This window comes from Rhipicephalus microplus, chromosome 6, assembly GCF_043290135.1.
Source record: "Rhipicephalus microplus isolate Deutch F79 chromosome 6, USDA_Rmic, whole genome shotgun sequence".
NCBI lineage: Eukaryota > Metazoa > Arthropoda > Arachnida > Ixodida > Ixodidae > Rhipicephalus > Rhipicephalus microplus.
The window spans coordinates 147,886,643-147,907,583 of NC_134705.1; the positions used below are offsets into that span (position 1 = coordinate 147,886,643).

The 20,941-nt window shown below is 45.9% G+C and overlaps 1 protein-coding gene across 2 annotated transcripts in view; it reads right to left on the reverse strand.

The window, feature by feature from the left end:
- The window catches only part of Xpd (general transcription and DNA repair factor IIH helicase subunit Xpd), a 77,878-nt gene that overhangs the window by 35,479 nt on the left and 21,458 nt on the right, over positions 1-20,941 (reverse strand). For both annotated transcript variants that reach the window (XM_075866860.1, XM_037418709.2), the window contains exons 11-20: positions 19,875-19,984; positions 10,639-10,662; positions 10,340-10,482; positions 9,292-9,436; positions 6,739-6,878; positions 5,529-5,630; positions 4,913-5,191; positions 4,394-4,466; positions 4,258-4,328; positions 1,287-1,430 (exon numbers count right to left, since the gene is read on the reverse strand). In XM_075866860.1, the coding sequence (XP_075722975.1) occupies positions 1,287-1,430; positions 4,258-4,328; positions 4,394-4,466; positions 4,913-5,191; positions 5,529-5,630; positions 6,739-6,878; positions 9,292-9,436; positions 10,340-10,482; positions 10,639-10,662; positions 19,875-19,984 (1,231 nt within the window). The remainder of the gene's footprint in view (positions 1-1,286; positions 1,431-4,257; positions 4,329-4,393; positions 4,467-4,912; positions 5,192-5,528; positions 5,631-6,738; positions 6,879-9,291; positions 9,437-10,339; positions 10,483-10,638; positions 10,663-19,874; positions 19,985-20,941) is intronic.

The following is a 20,941-nucleotide window of genomic DNA, read 5'->3' on the forward strand; positions in this document are numbered from 1 at the left end:
CCAAATAACCAAAGTTAACAGAAGCTCATCGAGCACCTGTGATCCCACTTACACAATCCATGTTCGCAGTTGGTGCTTAACTATCAGCGATTGCAACTGCGCCCTTATCATCAATGTTCTCACTTGCTAGCCAAGCGACAACTGCCCACACCTCCACATTTCTGCAGGCAAGAGAGCCTTAGCTTTCGACGGCAGGTCCAACACATGAAGGGTTGTTATCACATGCCCTCTCTAAACGAAAAAGATGGGCCAGTTCATTTGATTTCTGATTCAGCCGTGCTCATTGTCCCGACCCGCAGGCTTTTTACCAGTGGGTACAAAATATGATGCCTAGAGAAACGTTAAAAAAGTGAACTTCTTACAGAACATGGCGGCAACAGTGATGGCAATGGCAAAAACCCATCGAGAGAATCTATAAAATTGCCGTCACAATAAAACATACAATGAGCGTGATAAAACATGTGAACAGACTGCTGCCGACGAGACAATGTCTACTTTATGTCAATGAAAACAGCCAATGAACACTGTGCATTCCACGTGTGCTTTTATGCCAAGATTCAGAAGAGAATTTCATTTTACCAAAAGCAAGACAGCACATTGGTTTGAAGCATTCTGCCATCTTCATTCGTTATAGAATGCAGTGTTATTACATCTGTATGACATTAAGCCTGAAAAGAGACTGTCCGAATGCATGCATCACCTGACAACAGATAGTGCCACGTAGGCAACCTAGGAGACATCGAAAGAGTGCGGAAATGAGTGTCACACATTCTGAAACATTATTTATGAACGCATCTGAAAATATTAGTGCATTACTGATTTTCCTGTTTTAACTGCATACTGCCATAGCATTCGTTTATATATCGCATGATTATGCATTACCATGATTTCAGGCATATAAGCCACAGACTAAACAAAATTAATTCAGAGCTAAAGTGGAGTGCAAGTGGTGTGCCAATTTTGGTGTGCAACAAGCTTCAGGGAAATGAAGGCGGCAGTGATAGCTACAGCTGAAAATGACCATAGCTGAAGAAGGACGAGCGACATTGATGACTGAAACCGAGTAAAAAATAAAGTCTACTCCCCACCCCCCGCCCTTTTTTTTGCACACTTGCAGCACAGTTAGTGGCCTATTTCTATCGAATTGCAAAAAACATTTCCATAAGATGTAATGCACGAGTGATACATGGGATCATCCTTTTCCAATTGGTTTAAGGCTTGTACGTGTGGATTATGCGTGATAAAATATGGTAAGTGCAGACAGTTATATAAATACGGATGCCAACCTTGTCAGCAAAGATCATGATGCCGTAGTCCGTCTTCCCACGAAGTGCTCGACCCACACACTGTGCAGCGTGCCGCATCGCATCAAAGGTGAGGAAGTCGTTCTCCCGAATCTGGAACTGGTCCCGCAAAAACTCCAGCCGAGCCTGGCAAGGAAACAAATTCTAGTGCTTAGATGTTTTTCGTTTCGTTAGGATTACATTCATTACCTTTGATTGTACCTTCATAAGCTGAGAGCCAGCAACAGCTATACACAAACAACTAGCCAACTGTGCTGGTACAAAGCAAGTGCTCGTGATAGGCCAGACACAAACAACCGTCTGGCTTTACGCAAACTCGAGGACTCTTTTCAAACTTTCCCCTCTTAATCTTAATTATTGTACATATTAGCAAAGCTGGGGCAATTTTATTAAAATGAAGGCATAACTAGACGAAATTGGTGAAAATACACACACATCAACCGTTTACAAAGCCCATGTCTTAAAGGACCACATAGACTAATCGAAGCTGGTGCCAACAGGTGCCGCAGCAACTAGCAGCTGCAGAATAGAAGAGGGGAATTCTGTCGGCAGCAGCGGAAGTCCAGACTGATAGGCAACGCACCATAGGCTGACCTTTCAGTTAGTCTTGAACAACTCTGGAGGCTAGTGCTGTCAGCCAGTGTTGTGGAGTTGCCCCTCTGAAATTAGAGCAACTCCGCAATCATTCCACATTTCGGGATCCCAGTATGGAATGAAAATACAATGAGGACAAAGCTTGGAGGGATGGAATCGGAATGGAATTAAGCATCTTTTACATCAAATGGAGTTGGGGTGGAATTATGTCTTTTTCCAAAAACAGAGCACATTTTTGTCTTTGCACTGTATTTTAAACTTCAAACATCAGTAAGCCAGAGTCTCAAATTCAACAATAAAGCAGTATTTTTAAAATGGCTTGGCTGATTACAGACACGATACACTTATAAGTGATGTGCCTGCTACAATTCTGTCCTGTGATGCTCTAAAGTTTGTCTCTATTATTTTCATAACTGTGGCTCTATGCCATCGGTATCTGTCGTTCAGAACTGTGGCAGCGGCATACTTTCCTTTGCAGTGTTCAGCAAAGTTGCTGAACATAACCCCTGTGCTGCAGCAAAGACATTTTTCTTTTTAAAGCAGTTCAAAGAATTCGAAGGCCAGCATGACTGCCTACCTTAGGGCTGGCGTGTAGTTGATTGAGTGTTGAGGCAATGGCTGGAGGGGCGATAGAGTAACTCGGAGTACACATAGGTGGGATGGTCAATAAATAGGGGGTGAGAACATAGTCACGTGAATAGTCGCTTTTATTCTGACCCCCCCCATCAGCTGTGTATTGGTGGAAAATAAACGATTATTATCATTATTATTATTATTATTCGGGAATGCGCAGAGGAGGGATGTAAACATAGCGAATGCCGCCATCGCTGCATGGTGGTGCTCCACAAGTACCGGTAAATGACAGGGGCTTTTCTGCATACTTGAGTGAGAACTTTTGGCAGCAGAACAAATCGTATGACCGCAGTTTGCCATGGTGCTGAGAATTTCTGTAGAATAATTGCACATGCCCAGAACATGTTAAATGGAACATAGTAATTGATGCATAATTCTATTGGGTTATATTTAGTTTTTGCGATTGGGAGCGTAGGATCTGGGAAATAGAATAGAGTGAAAACGAACGTTTAAACGTTCTACTGTATTCAGGAAACTTCTAGACTGTTTTAGACAATTCTGAAAACAGCATATACACAACGCAAGCAGCCAATATTAGCCTTGAGCTACGCAAGCCGCGGCGATAACACTGAAACTTTGTGCAGTCGAATCTCGTTAATTCGAACACGCTTCATTTGAACTTCCAGTTAATTCGAACTCGTGCTGAGGTCCCGTCAAAGCTATGTGTATTCTAATGGGTGAAAACGCCCGGTAATTTGAATGCGCAAGCACTTGCGACAGTTAATTCGAACATATCACGCTCCGAAAATTCTCTCAGCACCATGCCCAATCCTGCGGTGGCACCTCCGGCACCTCAACGCTGCACGCGAAGGAAAAGAAAAAGAAAGAAAAGGCTGCGGTAGAATGTTCGGTCTCTCTCAAATGCCGATTGGCGACGCGCCTGCGCCACGCTTCCCCCTTTCCCATCCCTGCCACGTATACCCTTCTCCTTTAACGACGCGCACAAAGAGAAAAAAAAAGTTGGTGTGGAGTGTTGGTTCTCCGTCAAATGTCGATCTGCTTCGCTCCGCGTGAAGACGCTCCTCCTTCATTGTCAGGTACTGGCTACGCTGCGGCTGAGGGTAGCAGCCAACGTTTTTCGACACTGTGGTAGCAGTGGAGCGGAGGCACTGTCGTGTTGTCGTCGCTGTCTTTAGAAAGTGTCAGCGCTGGACATTGCCGCGCACAACTTCTCTCGCCAGGAGAATGCTGAAGCCGAAACAAAATGCTTTGCAAGCTGCGTGCAAAATTGACTTACTGCAAAAAAAAACATGTGCAGATGCGCATCACCGATTGCTTCAATTATTGACGGTTGTCCTGTGATTTGTGAATAAATGTCTTTTGAAACTTTCCCCTCCTGTGTTAGCTCAATGCACATGCGCCACTGCATGGTGAGCCCTCCGTTCATTTAGCTTTCATTAATTCAAACTTCTTTTAATTCCAACAAATTTTTGGGCCCCTTCGAGTTTGAATTATTGAGATTCGAATCTATTATTCATGTCTAATGAACAGCGCATTCCGTGAATCATCAGATGACACATGCTTTAAGACAGTGACCAACTCTATCAGTGCACAGCACGCATTGCGTGTACTTTTGAGTGTTCATTTTAGGGCACAAGTTAACCCAGTAGAGCTCCATATTTATCAGCATTCAGTAAAACGTGCTGCACTGCAATTGCGAGACTTCACTGTCTCGTGCATCTATCTATCTGTGGTGTCGTGAAAGGAGCATACCGCCCGCACTCACCCGAAGAATCCTGCTCTGCGTGTAGACGAAGGGGATGCCGAACATGAGCACTGCCCGACCAAGGTGGTGGTCTGCGAGAGAGGGAGAATCAGTCTAGACGTACCCTTCAATGGGCTGCAGAAGCCAGCCGCCTTACCGAAGTCGACACCTTCGGACACCTTGCCTCGGGCTACAGAAAGCAGCACGGCGCCCCTTCCGTTCTCGCACGCCTACGCAAATGCCCCACATATTCAGCACTCGTTCTCATCAATCTTTGTGTGTGCTTAATTTAATTTCCTGATTGTTGCTACCCTCACTTGAAGAAAACATACAAAGGTGAAGTCACAAGAGCACAATTTAAGTGGCTGCATTAAGTAAAATGTTGGCAAACAAGTATTGCGTAAATAGCCGTATCACTTAAATTTGAACCTCGACATATAATATTTATCAACTAGGCTTGTGCAGACATCTCTTTTAAGTTCAAATAAGGTTAAAGTGAATGGTAATTAGTACAGAATAATTCCAATGCAAATCTGCACAGTAGCACTATTTCAATAGCAGTAGTGTGCCACTTATTAGTGGCAAAGTATGGTACCTTTTAACGTTCAATAAAGTTAACGTTCTAACGTTCAATTCAATAAACTGCAATCTCTATCAGGCATACACAAAGAAGTACCTTGACGTAGTTAGCCAGCGCAAGCGCCGTCTCGGCCGCATCAGGCGTCTCAAGGAAAAGCAGCTTGCGGCGCTGCAGCTGGTCGAGGACGCCCTGCTCGTACCAGGCAGCCACCACCGACTCGAGGTACACGTACGAGGTGAAGAAGCACACCAGGCCGTCGGGCACGCACGATGCCAGCTCCACCAACAGGGCGCCATAGTTGCGCACCACCGACACCTCCTCGCGCGTCTCAAAGCGCGAACTCAGGGCAACTTGGTCACTGCCCTTGCTCACAATCTGTACAGCGTATGTGTGACAATGTCTCATTAGAGTAGTAATAATATGAATTAATAATAATAATAATAATAATAAAATTATTAATAATAATAGTAACAATACTCATACACAGTCCAGTGTTTATGGAGGAACATATTGTACCTTGCTCATCTAACTGTTTTAGTGGTGCTCTTAAACACCTCTTCGAATCTTGCCTGTAGCCATGGTTCTACCAAAGACTGAACACAAATTGAAAGCGAAACTAACTTCAGGGAGAAGTAATAGGTGACAGCCAGTAACACCATCAGAAACCCTCTAAATTTTCCTAATTCTGCACAGAAAACTAGTGAATATTCACCAGAGGGCATATGCTGGGTCTCGCCAAAGTTATGCTGAGAGAAGCCGATACGACCGGTCGAAAGTCCAGAATCTTTGGGTACATCTCCACGGGAGACAGCGTCTGTGGAAGAATCATACTTCAGCATGTTGTTTTGTACAGCTTCGAGTATCGTGATGCATAGTAGCAGCAGCTGCTAGCAGTCTGTCTATCGCTTCCTCAACAAATTTCCCTGCTCTACTGAAAAATCAGTGCCATATTTTCGTGCATATAAACAATTCCTCCATGTAACGTGCACTCCCAGTGAGAAACCACGGTAAAATAAAAGATAACGAACAAAAAAAATGCACATTACTGTAAAGCCACTTTGAAGCACACTTACTCACTAAAATTGATGTATGAACCCCACACTAATTTCAGTCCCTAATTTCCTGTATAATTTGAGAGAGCTATAGATGAGAAAATACATTACGGCAACTCCATGGCTAGAAAGAAAGAATGCTAAAATTCTAAGTTAAAAGTATCAGTAGTGTCGCCACCAATGGTGGCACAACAGCAGCAGAAAGTTTGACATGCAAGAACACATTTTAGCAAACCACTTTTATAATTTGCAACTGGTGAATGGTGACTAGTGGTCTCTAGGCCTACCATGTTCGCTTGCGCACTAGAGGCACTGGCTGATTAGACTAGTGTGTTCGCTATGCACTGTAATAAAAATTGTGTGGAAGACATGCATAGAAATCATGTAGAAAGCATACGTGCAAACAAACTGAGTTGCTCACGATCGTTTCATCTTTATTACTGTGCATCATGCATGGCTCCACGACAGCACCACATAAACCACACTCTGCAGTCGGAGTTTCAACACTGTATGTTCCACGCAGGAACTAAAGTCTCCCACGAGGTCGAACATTAACACCATCTCTGGGATTTCCCACTCACTCTTCAAAAGTTCGCTGAAGATTAGTAAGCAACACAATTCGCTGTGCCTCGACGAATGGGGCAAGCTTATGGAGCTACCTTTCGAGTGAGCACCCAGAAACAACCGAGCGCCAGGTTGGTGTGCTCCCCTACCCATTGGGAAAAACCAGTGGGTTCCCAGTCGGCACTGGGAATCGAACCTGGCACCTGCCGAATCGGAAGCGGACACTCTAACCATGTAGCCACTGCTGCAGTTCGACATAATTACTGACACCGCTGGTCAAATGGCACCCAACTGTCCAACACTTACCCCTGACGTGATGATGACCGACTGAAAGCGGTTGAAGACTGGCTTGATCGAGAGTGAGGCATCCATGCAGGATAGGTTTATCACAGGGTTTGGCACACCGGGACTCCGCTCGTCATATGGCTCAACAATTATCGTGAACCCTGCACCGCCAAAGGGATGACTTGGCCCCAATTGCACGAGCATATGCACCCAGGCAAATCACTTCATTAAGGCACAGCTGCACTAACACTGTTTAATTCAGATGGCATAATAACTTTGAAGAGAACAACAAAACAGCACGATATATGTGTTGTGCTGCCCAATCATCAAATTAGAACCCCACCAACTCTATCAAATGTCTAAGCTTCTACAATATATTATATACAATAGATTTTCATTAAATGAATTCTGAAGCGACCAAGAAAATATGCTTGGTTTAACAGGAGTTCTACCTGCTCAGATGAACAGAAGTGTGGAATTAAGGTACAAAAGCAATCACATGGGAGGCAGCTGTTCCATAAGCAGCAATCCCGTTCAGAACATCTGTGTATATTGAGCAGTGTACTGTATACATAGGCCCAGGCTTGTATAATGTACTGTATGGCGGTTCATTCTCTGTTGATGCTTTACTGCATCACACAGCTGTGCTACAGTGAAGCCTTCATAACCAAGTTTACCACTATTTTTTTTAGGCGCAAATTACGACATGCTGTCCATAAATGTCTGAATTTCATACAGCAAAATTCTAATGCAGTCGTAATTACAATCTAGAAAAGAAAACTAAAAAATGCTTTGTTTTCTGTGAGCTTTGCTAATTCATATTTATTAGCGACTATTTATATATCTGATTATGTCACAGCCACACATGTTTGATTTTTTTCACAATAATAAGAAAATCTTGAGCTTGAAATGCGCACGCAGTTCGTTTCTGGTTGTGTTTACTTCAAGCGAAGAAAAATAATACGTATGATGTGTGTCCTGGAACACAGCACGTTGAGCGACCTGTCGAACATCGTAAGTACGAAAGAACTTGGCCGCAGTCGCATGCAGCACATTGGGTTCAAATCACGACGCGTCGACCATGCAAAAGGTTGAATTAATCTTATGCATAATGTGTCTTGCCCTTTCTCTTCCGCTAGTCTGGGGAACTGGTAAAAGCAAGCGGCGTCCACATATGTGAACGCTCTGCCTCAAGGGGCTATAGAGAGCAAGTAACAAAACCTTTGGTGCACAGGCCATTCACCAATGAAAGCCCACCTTGTTTGTTTGTTTTCTTTACGGGATTACTCTAGCTTCAATTCATCATTTGACAGCATTTGTCAAAACAGCGCACTTTTGTGAGCACGAATATTTATATTTATGTAAGAAGTGAATGCTGTACCAATGACATTTCATGTAGAAGCAAAGGGGCACTTGTGGAAGCATAGTTTTTGCAAGCTAATGGGATAGAGGGCTGCCATTGGAGGCCAATAAGGATAGGTGAAGCTCAACGACATGTGCTGAAATTCGGACACATGTCTCCATGCTGGAAAGACTGACGCATGGCTTGCACCAGACAAAGAAGCCCGGAGGCAAAGCCACAGATGCCATGTTGCTAATTAATGGCAGATTCCAGCGCTCAAGCAGCACGGGGAGAGCACTCACACTAACTAGGATGCGCTCGATTCCCCCAACACACGGAAATAAAAAAAATATACAGACACAGAAATCAAACCACACTGAGACTTAAGAAAGGGATAACTGACAACCAACTGTTGTTAGCACAAAGCTACAAGAAAATACATTCAAATTTCTCTGAAAGAAAGCCTCTTGAGGGCTCTATATAGTATCAGGTAGCATTTGCACGAGCCATCAGCAGCACAGGTTAGCGAGGCTAGGTTCGTCTTGTTACGTTGAGGTGTAAACAAAGTACTTTACACGAACACGCCTACATCGCACTACATTGCCTTAACGCACGCGTATTTGAGCACGACCAGCGTCCCTTTGTAACAATGATAGCCATACGTGATGGAGTCTGGGTAACGACGCCGACGCAAAATGCAGCATGTTGCATCTAGCGCTGGCTGCAGCCGAAGCACACGCAAAGCTTATTGATAGCACCCCACATCACACTTGAGATTGCTCGCGTTTTGCTAGCATAGCATCACTGTGCGGAGCAAGCGTATGTATCGACGTTACCTTGGACTATATGGAGTCTTATAGCAGCTGAAACATTCGTCCTGGTCCAGGAATCGAACGCATGAGCAACGTCTTTCAGAGGCATTCGCTCTACCATTCGAGCTAACAGGGAAGCTAGCCAGTTGCCCCGCAAGGATGAATTAATCGACAACCCAAAAGACACAAACACAGAATACAGAACAGATCCTCATGCCAGGACGCAGAATTTGGACACAATCAACTCCTGAACCAAGAGAAACTTTTTGGCAACTAAAAAGCTTTTCATGAGAAGTTTGTATGAATTTCCTCGCAGCTCTATGCTTTGAAAGATTAGTTATCAATTTCTCTCTCAACTCTTCTGACACCTTGTTGGTTTCACGGAACTCATTTGCAACGCTGAGACTCGGTGACACGCACCCTTAGTGTAGGTGCTCACTAGGCTGGCAAAGTGGCAGAGGCGCACCAGCGGGCTGAAGTTGGTCGGGTCGGGCACCTCCAGCGTGCGCAGCAGGGACCGAAGCCGCTCCGCTGAAAACCGCAGGGGCTTTCGTTCCAAGCACACCTAAGACGCAAGGATGGCAGGGTTTTCAACACGCTCTCTATCCCAGTCATTGAAATACGTATTTACGAAGACGAGGTACTGACGCAGAAAACTAACAGTTTGCAAGCCATGCGGTCTCACAAAATGTACAGTTTCTGGGAGAGTTCTGACTGTGGGCGCATCTGGCAGCTAGTAAAAACTGATAACTAAAACTGACCAGATAAAACACAGAGATAGAAGCCTTTTCTGAGTCACAGCAAATGACAAGGTGCTCACACATTACAAGTCGTTGAAGAATAACTGTAGGGGTTTTACGTCCCAAAACAACAATATGGTTATGAATGACAGTGTAATTGTGGGCTCCGGAAATTTCCATCCCATGGGGTTCTGCAACGTGCACTTAAATCTAAGTGCAAGGGCCTCTAGCATTTCTCGACATCGAAATGTGGCGCAGGGATTCTTCCCACGACCTTCAAGTCAGCAATAACTGCTAAACCACTGTGGCGAGTGAAATATTAGTAAATGCTTCATAAATCTTTCATGCGGGTCTTGGTACCAGGGCAAAACACACGTCTCTTGAATAGAAGCACACACCAACTTGTGGAACAAAGTGTAGCCAATTCACTCTCGTGCTTTGTCAGACTGGTCGTACAGTGAATCGTTGGGGCAATGACCCGTCTGCTCAGTGTACAAGCCACTACACTGGAGCCTCTTGCTTACTACACAGTTTGTGTAAACCTACTTCATACCAGATGTAGGTTTACAAAAGCCTGTTGCAAGCGTTTCCCCCTGGTCCTCGTATTTTTAAGCAGCATATTTACTAAGTGTGTTACCCTAACTTGCCCGCGTCAAGCTTCAGCTTCTTCCTTGAAATATGCATGCCTTGCACATGGCTTCAAAAGCCACGCCGTCACGGCTTCTCACCTTCTGCAGAATATCCTTGAGAAAGGCGGCGGGGCTCTCCTGTACCATGTGCTGCGCCCTCAGCCGCATCTTGATGTACTCGAGCAGGCGCCGCAGGAAACTCACAAAGTGCTCGGCCAGGCGGATGTTGCCCGGAACCGCCTCTGCCCCATGGGGGGAAAGGCAAGAACCAGTTGACAATCACTCACTCACTCGCTTTCAGACATGCGAGGAATAGGCGAGGAAATGATGCTCACACTAAAAACAAACCAACCAACCCAGTCTCAGAAGTAGAAGGAACAAGCATGGCGACAGCTTACCTTCCAACACTTCGTCGGGCAGAACTGCAAGAGACAGAAAAGAGAGACAGCATTCAACCCGCAATTACAGAATGTAAATACAGCTGAAAATGCTAACATGAAATTCTCGGCATTCAAGAGCCAAGGTGAAAAATCTCGTTAGTGTCATGGACACTGTAATGAGTTCAGTCCTGTGTAGTTTAGCAATGTGCACCTACATGGAAGGCACGCAAGCATTTTTCACTCCGCCTTCACCGATATAACGTCAGTGTGGCCAGGACTAAAAGCATGATATCGAGCTCGATGTCACGTTGCTATACCCAATAAGCTGTTGTGGCGACCCACTGCTCCTTAACAGTGCATACGAGTACAGTTCGCAGGGTCGTTAACCAGGAAAGAAACATAGTTGGCTGTACAATATTTCGCAAGGGAGGGCTATGGACTGAACTTTGCCCACTTAAGTTCTTAGTGCTATAGTTCTACTACTCCTGGCCCAAATGTAGAAAACGACTTTGTGCATGCTTTTGACCTTGAAGTTCAGTCATGGTCAACTTCCTCTCGTTCCTCCTTGCATATGTTTCACCAGAGGAACAGATATGCGGAGTGTTGGTTTTTCAACGTGCAGTTTCATCTGAGCACAGCAAACTCTCACGTAAAGAAAAATCCCTTGCATGGCATTGTCGCTTCAGTAACAACGGTGACAACCGTGTCTAATGTGGTTGCTTTTGTACTTTGATGCTGTAACTTTACTTATATATTTCCCAGTAAATGAAATCGCTGAGTAAAGCATAATGAACACAACATACGTTCTCGGCTACTTTATGTTCCATTTACTGATAGATAAACTGCGCTGAATGCCATGGTTCTAAATGCTGTTGAAACAGACAGTTTCCCACTCCTTTTAAAGGGGCCCTGCAACACTTTTCTAACATGGTCAGAAAATGCTCTCGATCAGTAATAGAGGTTCCCTAGAACACGCGATCCAAATGTTATAGGGTTGCATGGGGCCTGGAATTCACAATAGATTCTTAACCTCCTGGTCCCTGGGCACCCAATTGGGTACCATTGTTTTAAAGGCTACAGAGCATCCCATTTGAGTATCCGCGTGTCCAAATTTCTCTTGGCACAATGAGGATGAGTTGCTTTCACGAAGCCCTAGAAAATGGCACCTCGTCTCTAATCATATCTCGAAAACGAGCAAACGAAAATGACTGAGTACTGCTTGAGCGCTTGGATGCATCTTCATGAAATGTTAAAGCTATTTTTTTTAGTTTTAGCATGAAAGACACCCTTAGTACATTTCTTTAATTGTGGATGCCCTGTAGATCATATTGAAAGCCATTTCGGTCTGATATTTTTGTTGCAGTCAATCTTAGAGACTTCAAAAGACCAGTAGTACGCAAATGGGTACCATCAGATCTTGAGAAAACCGTTAAGTTTTTCAGATTCATAATTTTTCTGGGTTTGTTTGTTTTTAAGGGCAGGGCATCATATAATACAGTTCTTCAAAAACTTTCCTCATTGGTGCATTCTTGGGACTGAGGAGGTTAAAGTCAGCAAAGAATTGCTTTCTCTTCTCTAGACAAATAATCGAACAATCTGAAAAATCACTCATCGCAGCCATTTTATCAGCCATTCGCTGATTTGAGCATGGCATGCTCAGTCCTTACAGGGGCCATCGTAGGAGGCCGCAACTGATCCACACATTTGCGCGCAGTCACACTACAAAGACACATGTTCGAAGAAAAAAAAAAGAGAAAAAGTGCCCAAGGTTACGAGGTGCACAGAGAGAGAGAAATAACATTCCTTTATACATTCGGCGTGTAGGAAGTCGCCGGCCTCGCAGGGCGTGGATGTTCCCTATCTTAAGATGACGGCTATTGGAGTCCGATAATCTGAGAGCCTAGACCTCGAGGATGATGTGCTCCGACTAGGCGACAGTTACTCGGGTGCCTCCATGCCCGTTAGACGGGTCATCGGCTCCTTTTCTCCGTTGCTTCGCCAAAGGCGCACATGAAGTATTTTAATTATTTTCTTTGCTTTCTCTGCGCCATCCCTCCCTGCTTAGCTCCAAGTACTTTTATCAGAACGAGAGAATGCAATTGCAGCATGCAACAAATCTTTGCAACTCTGCTCATACTCGACGGATTCAAAAAATTTTCGAGGCGGTGAATTTGTGCAGCAATCAGCTCCTTCATTGAATCAATTCCATGGCTTCTTTAAAAAGTGTTGCAGGGCCCTTTTATTTAATGACGTTATGCTGTACAGCAGGATCTTAGTAATCTCTCAAATTAGAATGAAGCCGCCGCCTCTGTCTATAGAACCCCAGAATGCATGTTCTTATCAACTCAGGAACGCAACTGCCGTTGAGGAGTACGAGTTTCGGCTGTTTTGAAATGATGGTGCTAGAGGATATAGTCAGAGATGGCAAATTTACTTTTAAAAGCAATACAATCCTATTATTACAACAGCCCAAAATAACAACATGACATCACTATTTTGAAATGCAATAATTTTTTAAAAGTTACTTTAACAAAATTTCTTTCCGTGCTAACCCAGTGTGATATGTGTCGTGCGCGAAGCTTCAAAGTGCGCGCCATTCAAAGTGCGCGCCATACAAAGTGCGCGCTTGAAGCAGACAACGACGAAGGTAGCACGAGCGCGGAGTAGCGTGGCGGCGGAGGTACGAGAAGGAACGAGGAAGACGGGGCTCTCGACTCGGCCGTTGGGTTCCGGACCCGAGCCTAGTAACAGTCGAGCCCGGCCTACCTGCCACGTTCTACCTGCCACGGCCGTGCGTCGCTGACGTGCTGCGGCTTCAAGGCATCCTGTGCTTGAGGACACGCGGAGCTGTCGGGCTACGGGCACGAGTTCCAGCAGAGGTGTCCGGCCGGGACGCGGCCGGTGGTAGTGCCTGGTCTACCGCGCCAACGGGTCCACCTGGTCTACCGTGCGAGCAACGCGGAGCTGTCGGGCTACGGGCTCGAGCTCCAGCAGATGTGTCCAGCCGCGACGTGGCTGCGGGGGCGGAGCCTACCCATCAACTAGTCGCCTGGTTGACCGTGCGGACAACGCGAGCCAGCTCAAGACGTAGCAACGAACCTCGGTGAGACCGACCTCATGTCTTGCGTCCATGCTAAAAAGGAGGGACGGTTAGTTTAGGACTTTGATAGTTCACAGAGACAGTGAAGGATTCTTTAAATAGCCTGTCCATGTTATGTGTGTTCGTTTTTCGTGTGTATAAAGTGTGGCGTACAAACGGCCTCGTCTTTTCGTGGGAGTCTGGGGCGACGGCTCGGACACCCATTAACTAAGAACCTGCACGTTGCTATAACACCCACTGCAATGTAACACTGGCGTCCGCTGCGACAGGACGAGGCCATTTGTATCGCTTGAGTCAGGCTGACGATTAGTGAGGAAAAGATGAGCTCGACAGATTTAATGGCGTTGGCCATGCGCATGGGTTTGGAAGGTGCGGAATTGAAAACTTGGATTGATGAGCGAGAAGCTCGAGCTCGTGAGGAAAGGGCGGCAGAAAGAGAGGCGAAGAAGGAACAAATGCAGTTGCAATTACAAGTCGAGGAGCAGGCCCAAAGGACGATCCAATTGCGCCTTCAACTGACTCAGACTGAAACCGCCAGAGAGCCTGTCGGGGCAGACATAGGTCGATCATCAAGGGTGTCTTCCAACGTCAATCCTCATAATTTTATACCAGGATTTGATGAAAACCGGGATGACCTAGATGCGTACTTAAAAAGGTTCGAGAATGTGGCGACAGGGCAAGAGTGGCCTAGAGACAAGTGGGCCACGGCTCTGAGTTTGTGCCTAAGCGGAGAAGCGCTAAAAGTGTTTGGTCGCCTATCCCCTGAAGATGCACTTGATTACGAGAAAGTGAAACTGGCTCTATTTCAGCGATTTCGCTTCACAGCGGAAGGGTACCGTGAGAAGTTCCGGCACAGTAAGCCTCAAGAGGGAGAAACCGGCCGGCAGTACGCTGCACGATTAATGAGTTTTTTCGACCGATGGGTGGAAATGTCGAAAGTAGACAAAGAATACGCGTCAGTTCGTGACCTGATTGTAGCTGAACAGTTCATCAGTAAGTGTCATGATCGAGTGGCGCTCTTTTTGCGTGAAAAGAATTGCCGTAAACTTGAAGAAATGGCTGAAGCGGCAGATCAGTTTTTAGAGGCACAGCGACAGTCTAACCTGCTTGTTTTCCGAGAAAAGGCTGAAAACGGCATGGCTGTGAAAAGTGGGAGCACGACCTCAAAAACTTCAGTGCAATGTTTTGTTTGCAACAAAATCGGCCATAAAGCCTCAGATTGTCGCGCTCGGCCGAAGCAACCTTACTGTGGGCATTGTCGTAGGGCAGGACACGATACCCAAGTTTGCACCAAGAAACCCGCCACGTATAAAAAGGCTTCATGTATATTGTCCGAAGAGAACTCTAAAGACAATGATAACGCATCCGGCGGCGGGCCCGAGAATAATGTGTCGGGGGCAGTAAACACGCAACAAATGGCAACGAAATATCAGATGCCAGTTCTCCAGGGTCTCCTATTTGGTAAGCCTGTCTCTGTTCTTCGGGACACAGGAAGTAACACGACGGTTGTGCGACGTTCCCTCGTGCCCGACGAAGTGCTGACAGGAGCTATGACGACAGTATTTTTAGCCGATGGGAGCAGAATAAAAGTTCCCGAAGCAAAAGTGGAGATATTTTCGCCCTATTTTTCTGGTACGGTGATCGTTAAATGCATGACTTCCCCATTGTATGACGTCATCGTGGGAAACGTGCCAGGATCCCGTGATCCCAATGATCCAGATAGCAGGTGGAGCGAGGGACTGTCGGAAAGGAAGACGAAGTCTAAAAGCGTCAAGGAGAGATTAGGGGTGATGAAAGCAGATCGCTACGAGAGACCAATGATCAGCGTAGTCAAGAATTCAAGTACTTCGTTGGATTCGGTGAAAGCAACCGCTTTGAATATCAACCAACGAATCTTCAAGATTGAGCAGGCGGAGGACAAGAGCCTAGATCTCTGTAGGAACAAAGTTGGGCAGGTGTTTTTTGGGAGAGGATCGACAGAATATTCGTTTGTTATGCAAAAGGGAGTTTTATATCGCCATTATCGGTTATCCTCCGGCAAGATAGTACAGCAGGTAGTTGTTCCTCGCAAACTGCGGAGCCAAGTACTGCAGCTAGCTCATGAAAGTCTGATGGCGGGCCATCAAGGCATCAAGAGGACAATTGACCGAGTACTAGGATCATTCTATTGGCCAGGAGTTCAGGAAGAAGTAAAGAGATACGTGCGATCCTGTGACATTTGCCAAAGAGCATATCCAAAAGGTAAAGTGGGCAAGGCGCCTCTGGGCGTAATGCCGTTGATCGACACCCCTTTCGAGCGAGTGGCAATCGATATTATCGGTCCTTTAAAACCTGTGTCGAGAAACGGAAACCGCTACATATTGACCATGGTGGACTTCGCCACGTGCTACCCGGACGCGGTGGCCCTGCCAGCAATCGATTCGGCGACAGTAACAGAGGGCCTGGTGGAGATGTTCTCACGCGTAGGATTCCCGCGTGAAATTCTATGTGATCAAGCATCTTGTTTTACTTCCGAACTGATGAAAGAAGTCAACGAGTTACTGGCCATTAAGCACCTCAGTTCTACACCTTACCATCCTATGTGTAACGGGTTGGTGGAACGATTTAACGGTACGTTAAAACAGATGTTGCGGAAGCTCTGCCAGGAGGAACCAAGATCCTGGGATCGGTTGCTTGCCCCACTCCTTTTTGCCTATCGTGAAGTGCCTCAGACCAGCACGGGATTTTCTCCCTTCGAACTTATTTACGGGCGTGACGTCAGAGGACCACTTAGTTTGTTAAAAGAATTATGGATTGGAGAACACATCGGCGACGAGGCGAAGACAACTTACGGATATGTATTGGATCTGCGAGATCGTCTTGAAAAAACACTGCAGTTGGCTCATGAGAACTTGACACGAGCAAGAAAATCACAGAAGCAATACTATGATCAGCGAAGCACGAAACGTCAGCTTGAAGTAGGCGACCGGGCCCTTATTCTACTCCCTACTACGGAAAATAAATTACTCATGCAATGGAAAGGACCTTTTAAGGTCACAGGGAAAAAGGGCAGTCATGACTACTGGTTGGACTTGGGACGTGACACCAAGTTGTTCCACATCAACATGTTAAAGCGTTACGAGGATCGCGAACCGGAGAGGTTTACACAAACAGCGTCATTCGTAGTGATGGAAGAAGAGGAGGCAGATTCACCTATACCAGTTTACACTATTGACCAAGGGACTGGGGTGGAGACAATTAATATAGGTGAAGGGCTGGCTGAAGAAGAAGCTGCTGAGCTCCAGCGGATTCTGACCAAATACCAAGATGTGTTTTCCGAAATGCCAGGAAAGACCAATTTGCTGGAATGCCCGCTTCGACTGACAACACCGGATCCGATTTGCACTCCGCAGTACCCACTACCACTGGCGATGAAAGAAGTGGTTGAAAAGGAAGTTCGAGATATGCTCAAGCTCGGGGTGATTGAGCGATCCAATTCGCCATACAATTCCCCCTTGGTGCTAATTAAGAAGCCAGATCAAACTTATCGGACATGCATAGACTTTCGTCGCATCAACGAGGTGTTGATATCAGATGCGGAACCCATACCACGGACGGATATGATGTTCGCAGAGGTTGGGACCAAGAGGTTTTTCTCGAAATTCGATCTTACCAAAGGATACTGGCAAGTTCCACTGGAACTGGAGTCGAGATCGGTAACCGCATTTTCAACTCAGACCGGACATTACCACTTTATCTACATGCCATTTGGAATCAAAACTGCGTCTGCAGTGTTCACGCGTTTGATGAGAACACTTCTCCAAGGCCTCCCGAACGTAGCGCATTATATAGACGATGTTCTCATCGCTACTATGACATGGAAAGAGCATTTAGACACATTGCAGCAATTCCTGCACAGAGTGAGAGAAGCAGGATTGACTATCAAACCCCAGAAATGCGAAATCGCTATGACTTCCGTCGTATTTTTAGGCCATCGTTTAGGAGGAGGGACCATCCGAGCAGTGGATAGTACTGTCGAGAAGATTGCCAATGCACAAAAACCTCAAACAAAGAAGCAGCTTCGATCGTTTCTTGGATTGGCGGGATATTACCGCGATATGATTCCCCATTATGCGGAGAAAGCTCAGCCTCTCACCGAACTAACTAGGAAAAAGGAGAGAAATAAGATTTGTTGGAATCCTGAAAGAGAGGCGGCATTCGAAACACTTAAGCAAGCCCTTGCTTCTGGACCAATTGTAAAGGCTCCTGATCCGGAGCGAAGGTTTGTACTTCGGTCGGACGCATCTGACACCTGCATCGGAGCGATATTAATGCAGGAACATGACGGATTGTTACACCCTGTATCTTATGCAAGCCGCCAGTTGCTGCCCCGGGAAAAGAATTACTCTACCATAGAGAGGGAGTGTTTGGCATTGGTATGGGCGGTACAAAGGTTTCACATTTTTTTGTATGGGAACCAGTTTGTTGTACAAACAGATCACCAACCTCTACAGTACTTAGCCCGAGCCAGACACTTGAACAGTAGGGTCCTGAGGTGGAGCCTGGCATTGCAAGAATACTCATTTAGCATTCAGCATATAAAAGGGTCGGAGAATACCGGTGCGGACTTCATGAGTAGATTGTGAGCCAAGAGTTCGGACTTCAAGCACTGTGATATTGGGTGTTGGACACTCAAAGTATGTCAGTGTATTTAACGGTGTTCTTGTGTATTTAGTAAATATTGGACCTCGACATGTGAACTATACAGAGGACATATACAGTGAAGGGGTTTACAGACCGCGCACGTGTCAGCAGTTTTTTTTTTTTTTAAAAAAAAAAAGAAAAAACTCATTTAAGGGGGGGCTTTTGTGATATGTGTCGTGCGCGAAGCTTCAAAGTGCGCGCCATTCAAAGTGCGCGCCATACAAAGTGCGCGCTTGAAGCAGACAACGACGAAGGTAGCACGAGCGCGGAGTAGCGTGGCGGCGGAGGTACGAGAAGGAACGAGGAAGACGGGGCTCTCGACTCGGCCGTTGGGTTCCGGACCCGAGCCTAGTAACAGTCGAGCCCGGCCTACCTGCCACGTTCTACCTGCCACGGCCGTGCGTCGCTGACGTGCTGCGGCTTCAAGGCATCCTGTGCTTGAGGACACGCGGAGCTGTCGGGCTACGGGCACGAGTTCCAGCAGAGGTGTCCGGCCGGGACGCGGCCGGCGGTAGTGCCTGGTCTACCGCGCCAACGGGTCCACCTGGTCTACCGTGCGAGCAACGCGGAGCTGTCGGGCTACGGGCTCGAGCTCCAGCAGATGTGTCCAGCCGCGACGTGGCTGCGGGGGCGGAGCCTACCCATCAACTAGTCGCCTGGTTGACCGTGCGGACAACGCGAGCCAGCTCAAGACGTAGCAACGAACCTCGGTGAGACCGACCTCATGTCTTGCGTCCATGCTAAAAAGGAGGGACGGTTAGTTTAGGACTTTGATAGTTCACAGAGACAGTGAAGGATTCTTTAAATAGCCTGTCCATGTTATGTGTGTTCGTTTTTCGTGTGTATAAAGTGTGGCGTACAAACGGCCTCGTCTTTTCGTGGGAGTCTGGGGCGACGGCTCGGACACCCATTAACTAAGAACCTGCACGTTGCTATAACACCCACTGCAATGTAACACCCAGGTACACTTCATTTGCCCTCAGAGAACTTTATTCAACTTTGACGCTGAGATTGACTTGTCTATACGATTTTAATTTCCTTTACTTAGTGATTTCTTTATGCCACAAGGAAAGCGAAATGCTGTTTTTAATCAAAAGTAATAGAAAAAACTGAATTTTTTTTTTTTAAATTACTCACTTGGAGCAATTCCTTATATTTATTTATTCAAGTATATCAAAGGTTCTAATATTAGGTGAGGGAGGGGTCATACACCCTAATTTAAACGCCACAGATGTGAGTCAGTAAATACAGAAACAGGTAAGTTGTACAAAGTGAATACTAAATACAAATTTTTGAATACACTGAACACATTAGTAGTACTGAGGCTGAAGGTGACAGATGAAATACGCAATAAAAGACACATTACTGAATTACCAGCACACAAAAGTAGTTCATTACATTACCCATTAAATCTAGAGGTGATTCAATTATCACTATTGCATGACTGCGGATTCTAAATAGAGCGCATTACCAGGGTTGGCAAGGATGAGATCAGCGTCCCGGGCTTCCTTGGCCTGGCGCAGCCCCTCCAGCAGCTGCTCGTATTCGGTGCGCAGCTTTTCAGCATCCTTCTCTTTCAACCTGCACGGTGAAAGTTCCATTTTTGAAAGGCGTGCGCTCTAAGGGCTCATAACACACACTCCCCATTTGGTGGAATAAACGACGCACGAGAACGGCTATGATTTATTCATAAAATGGTGCGCCGCAAGCCTTGAAGCTTTCTGGGATCAAGCAGGACTGACGTGCAAGCCCTACGACGTGTAAGTGAAAGTGAGCACTACTGTTCACTTATACAGGGTTCACATTGTGCAACACTTCATGCGATTTCACCTTGTTCGATATTCACTGTGCCATTATGGGTACCCGACATACACTATTTTCTGTAACTTGCTGGAAAACTACAGAAACCTTTACCTTGTGCCATCAAAGCATCCACAAAGTATCGGGCAGTATTTGTAACAAAGCCACTGTAACATTTGCAGCTACTAGTATTTCTTTGTATGTTTATTTGATTTTTAGTTTAATACTGACCACTGCATCTGTGAACAAATTTTTTTCAATAAACACGACACTTGTACGAGCGTCTTTCTAAAACAATTCATGCACTGGCGTGACTTTGGGGCAGTGAACCTGCTTGCCAAGCAAAACGCCAGGGTTCCAATCTGCTCTGAACCCCAATGTTTAACCTAAATGTGCGCGATAACCACACCGGATAGAGGCAGGGGCAGTGGACTACCACGCCATCGAAACAGACTGCTGTGCACTCAGAATCAGAAATTTTATTTCCATAAAATCAAATTATTGCAATTGAGTATACAGGAGGAGGTCCCGGAGTCGGAGACTGAACTGGAACCTCCTGTGCAGGGTAAACATCTAGAAAAATATGACGTTTGCATTGACAAGAAGGATCGAAAAACTTCAATGTACATTGTGCAACTCATAGCAGATTACGCTGCAAAGCAGCCCACACGTTGCATCAATTTCATGCAAATGAAATTTTAAAAAGTAGCCACACATTGCATTATTTTCACGCAACTG